At 53.4% G+C, this 5,178-nt stretch overlaps 1 protein-coding gene across 1 annotated transcript in view; it reads left to right on the top strand.

Annotated features, from left to right (window-relative positions):
* The first annotated feature begins 325 nt into the window (after positions 1–325).
* The window catches only part of LOC144945146 (agrin-like), a 41,594-nt gene continuing 36,741 nt past the window's right edge, over positions 326–5,178 (top strand). Inside the window, exons 1-7 of the mRNA XM_078873431.1 lie at positions 326–416; positions 558–761; positions 1,263–1,414; positions 2,111–2,219; positions 3,334–3,423; positions 3,636–3,800; positions 4,890–5,033. Of these exons, the coding sequence (XP_078729557.1) occupies positions 326–416; positions 558–761; positions 1,263–1,414; positions 2,111–2,219; positions 3,334–3,423; positions 3,636–3,800; positions 4,890–5,033 (955 nt within the window). The remainder of the gene's footprint in view (positions 417–557; positions 762–1,262; positions 1,415–2,110; positions 2,220–3,333; positions 3,424–3,635; positions 3,801–4,889; positions 5,034–5,178) is intronic.

Below are 5,178 nucleotides of genomic sequence, written 5' to 3'. Positions count from 1 at the left end.
TTGTTTTGCTCGTTGACGAGCGCGTTCCATCTTTTAAGTCGTGGCTTGTTCGTTCAATCAGTCGTTCGTAGATATGTGCCACACGTGTGTGTGTGTGTACACGTGTGTGTGTGAGCGTGTATTCCGTGTATATTACAGGTGTGTGTTACAGGTGCTCGCTGACAGCACTTGCCCCAACAGTCTGATGAGGCTATACGGGAGATATTTATCTTTGTTATCAGAGTGGTAGTGCAGCGGTCAGCGCAATACGCTACGAACCCAGCGACCCGACATTATTTCATTTCCCCCTCATCACCTACAATAGTGACGATTATCTCAACCGGTCATGGGCCTCCCCTGTTCGGCTGCTCCTCAAACGAGCACCTGGTGCGATGTGCACACATCGCCGCTGCGCAGACAAAGGGCGGCCGGGCCCGGTGCTTGCCGACCCACCACCTCGCAGGTGTGCCAGCGTTCACAGGCAGCCCGCCACTCGCTGACAGCACTCGCCCCGACAGTCCGTTGAGGCTATCGTACAGCCGGCGGTTCTTTGTGTGTGCGCGTGCGTGCGTCACCAGAGCCCTGCGGCGCCGCGGGCGAGGTGTGCAAGCTGGGCCGGGTGTGCGTGAACGAGGCGTGCGCGTGCCCCGAGTGCGGCCCCCAGGGCTACTCCCCGGTGTGTGGCAGCGACGGCGTCTCCTACGGCAACCCCTGCGAGCTGCGCGCCGTCGCCTGCGCCACCGCCGTCTCCATCTCCGTCGCCAAATACGGGCCCTGCGACGGTAACACCGCCCCGCGCGCTACTCCGCTGTTCGCCCCTCCACCAACACCCGCCCCCGAACGTTCCTCCGCCCACCGCGTACCCCCCGAACCGTGATCGACCCCTGCGTGACGTGAAACCACGGGCAGAAAATGTCCCAGCTGCGTTTTTTTTTTTTCCCGTCTAGGTTGCGTCCGTCGGTTTCAGGGCCCTTTGTAGTGGGGCCGCCGCTACGGCAGACGCGGTCGCTGTGACGTCGCCGGCGTGTTCGTTGGGGAGGGTTGTTCCCGTGATTCCGAACATCACGTGGCATTAACGTCTCGTGGCTTTGGGTTGTAACTAAACCACGAATATTACTTTTTTACACTTTTATTATTTCCGTGTAAAGTCTACGAATGATGTTTCCTGCGCAGTCTCGTTTGGAATTCGCGGCTAGTCTGCCCCTTGCTCCTTATTTACGCACGAAGTGTCCATCTGCCTTTCTCCACGTGTCCCTCTGCACCGCCGTCATCGCCGCCGGCAGACGAGGTGTGCGCCATGTCGGGCTCGGGCGACGGCTCCGGCGACGACTGCCAGGAGGTGCGGTGCCAGAAGTTCGGTGGGCAGTGGAGCAGCGACGACGAGGACGGCGTCTGCGTCTGCTCCCTCTTCTGTGGCCTCGTGCCCGACCGGCCGGTGAGTGGGCAAGATGGGCACGATCTCACCCACGTAGCCTTCAACAGGTTGTTTGGCACAAGTGCCGTTAGTACCTCGGTATACGTCGTTGATTCGTTCCAGAAGGTAGGACTTATACCGAAAATATCATATACCAAACGAATTTTTCCAATAACAAATAAAGGGAAAGGAAATAATCCGTTCCAGAGTATAAGAAATTATATTTTATCTGGCATATTATACATTAATGGGGTTGTATACAATAATTTAGACACTACTTATTACTAAAATGCATACATAAATTAAATAAATGCATACATAAATTGAAATGAAAATAAAATTTTACGTCACTTTACCTTTCTGAGAGGAGTTGATAGCCTACGAGGATGGTGGTGAGGAAGGAAGGGGAGGAGTCGTGAACGGGGCATACACGGGTATGCGGTGACTCATCCCGACCCATACAAGTTCTAGCAAGCGCGTCGTATCCCAAGCAAGACGTCGTATCCCAAGATATTTTTTTCTCGTCAAAACACGACGTATACCGAATTCGACGTATTCCAAAGCGGTTGTATTCCGAGGTACCACTCTAGAAGCACCTATTGATTTACACCGACAGACGGACATCTACGCACAGACACACTTAGATACAGACACAAAGACGTTTGTGAACCCCTTCTCCCTGCCGCCACCACCCCCCAAACCCCCGCTCGTCAACAGCTGTGCGGCTCCAACGGGCGGACGTACCGCAACGACTGTGAGAGAAAGAAGGCGGCGTGCGAGCTGATGCGCGACATCCACGTGGCCAAGAGCGGCCCGTGTGGGACGCGTGAGTGAGGCCTCTTGAGCTTACACCGGGGGGGTGGGGATCGGAGGGAGGCAGCAAGGGGAGAGAGGAGAGGGAGTGAGGGGAGCGAGGGAGCAAGGCGAGGGAGGCAGCGAACGAGGGGAGGGTGTGAGGGAGATTGTGAGGAAGCGATCACTCAGCCCGCTGTGACCGATGCATGGCGGCTCGTGCCGGCCGCGTGCGGTTGAGGTTTATGCGCACGTGCAGTTTGACACACGTGTGTACTTTACACGCATGCAGGATTATTATTTTTTTTTTCTGACACTCCTACTGCGCTCGTTTATTACCCCAGTAGCGACGGAGGGAGGTAAATGGAGAAGGGAATAGAAAGTTTTATCATTATCAACGCGTGTGACGTCACTCCACGTCGACCAGCATCCATCAATAATCATGAACAAGTGACGTCCTCCAAATGGACACCTCCCCCCCATTAATAATAATTAGCGGGTGATGTCACTCCACATGGGCGGGCGAGGCGCCTCCTCCCCACTCCTCAGCATCAACTTACAACCCTCACTACAAAGGCAGAACCCTCCGTAGCGTTATTGAGACATCAAAGTAAAAGGACGTCATGATGAACAAGGGCTTATAACCTGTAAATGAAATAGGTCTGTGTCACCGCGGCCTCACAAATTGCACACGAATGAATGCAATGAATATCACGTCGCGGTCTGCTTTTCCCTTGCAACTTTCGGATTTACTACAATACACCTGTCCTTGGATGGCAAAAGGCGAGTTAAATATAACAATTACGCTCCTTTACCCAGGAAAGGCTCACCGAGTCTCAGGGAGGGTCCTGCCACGTTTCCGCAGTAGAGGGGCAATATTGCTAAACGTGATCCCAATTTTCAGGTAATTTTTCAGCATTGCGTGATGTAAAGCTTAGACGTTTGTCTATTTTACACGCGTGTTCAGTTTGCACATTTACGTACGTTGCACTCCTGAAGATGCCCACAGAAGTGCGTGGCTAAAGCTTGGTGAGAAAAAAAACTCAACAAATGCTCGAAAAACGGACACCCAACACCATGGACCGGTTGCACGTGGATTAACGAGCGGACTGTGAACGTGCTCGCGTGTTCGTTGTTTCATTTTGCAGAAAGGCCGAGGCCTTGCAAGGAGACGCTGCACGGATGCTGCCCAGACAACTCCACTGCCGCCCTGGGCATTGGTTACGGCGGCTGTCCCGGTAACACCTAGCGTTCCCTCCCAACCGTGTCGGCAAAAACAACAACAGCAAACGTCAAATCTCACTGCCATTGTTACGTTAATTCCTACACAAGTGATTGCTGTACCATAATGAAGACAGACACGATGGAAATACGTATGTTAATGTGAATGAAGGTCACCGTGAACCATTCTCTGTTCACTGCTTGATCGTTGTGTGCCGCCCCTCGTAAGGGATATGTGGCTGCAACAGGATTGGCTCCCTGGGCGCGACCTGCGACCCCGGAAGTGGTCAGTGCGTGTGCCAGCCCGGGGTCGGCGGGGTCAAGTGTGACCGCTGTCTCCCCGGTTTCTGGAATTTCCGGGGGATGGTGTCGGAGCAGCATGCCGGATGCACGCGTGAGTCACGCAGAGCCTAGCCCGGGCCCGAACATATCCCTAATCCCCCCTGCTCTAAAACCTATAGCAACCGAAAGCCTAAACCCGAGCAATGTTTGTATAGAACTGCTTTTTCGTGTTTAGTTTGTTGTCCTTCCCCCACACCTCCGACTAGCACGGTCGACCACGTACGGTGCGAAAGAAGTTCAATATACAATCTGTTCTCCTATAACGCGGTAGTTGCGTTCCTGAAGAACACCGCGTTATGGAAAAATCACGTAATATATTAACCTTATGGCGGTACCCCGGGGTACCATAGTATCCCGGCTCTCGCATAATGTCCGTGATGCAGTCATTTTTAGTCTGTTGATGGTCGGCGATGCGGCAATCGACTCATCTCGACGAGCTTTCCACGATGCACTATTCAAAGTTGAAATTCTCCTGTACAACTGGTAAATGATGGGTGCTTCATCGGTCAGGGAGCTAAGCCATAACCACTGGGATATAGGTTTTAATCTAGGTTACAGCCACTTGTAATTTAACTGGGTTCTCAAGTGCATTTGATGGTCTAAGCCCAGTCACCAATAAATATATGTGTAGTGGGTTCAACTGAGACGTACTCTTCAACTCGGAGGCAGCGTATTTTATTCTTAAACACAGCAGGACAACTTAACACAACGACCTAGAGTGGTGACCACCCCTGGCTATCTCCGTAACAACTGCTAACGCGAGCCGGGGCTAACAGCATCCTGCCCGTACCACGTGCTTGAAGACTCGCGAACCGTAGAATGTAGAGAAAGGTTTTCTTCCCCGGGATGGACAACCAAGAGCCCTCTCGGGATTCGGCTTATATTCTCTCCGGCGTGGCCGGCTTCACCACTGGCCACACCTCCCTTCCAGAACCTTCACGAAGAACCTCGGTTCCATCACGTGCCCCTCACAGCCCCCTCCTCGGAGGCCCCTCTGTTTCCTTAACTGGTCACGTGTCCATCCGGGTCATAGGCGAGCAGACTGCACATACATACAACAACCCGAACAACAACCGAAATCCGTGCGATAACCCTACACCCTACGACAATAACCATGTGACCCTAACCTGCTCGTGAGCAGCGTGCAGCTGCAGTGTGGCCGGCTCGGTGGAGGACGCTTGCCATCAGACCACGGGGCAGTGCTCGTGCCGGGATGGAGTCTTCGGCGTCAAGTGCGACGTGTGCCCAAAGGGACGGACGCTAGGGCCCTCCGGCTGCTCGCAAGGTAATACCGGGGCGCGGCACGGGGGACCAAATGTCTGTACGTACGTTGAACTTCTTTGTGTGTGTGTATGTTGAACTTCTTTGTGTGTATGGATGTTGACCTTATGGATGATATTGGTCGCGAAAGCCTACGTGTTAAACTGCTT

This window comes from Lampetra fluviatilis, chromosome 36 (genome assembly GCF_964198595.1).
Source record: "Lampetra fluviatilis chromosome 36, kcLamFluv1.1, whole genome shotgun sequence".
NCBI lineage: Eukaryota > Metazoa > Chordata > Hyperoartia > Petromyzontiformes > Petromyzontidae > Lampetra > Lampetra fluviatilis.
Note: the sequence above shows the minus strand (reverse complement) of the source record. Positions and strands in the feature narration are given on the sequence as shown.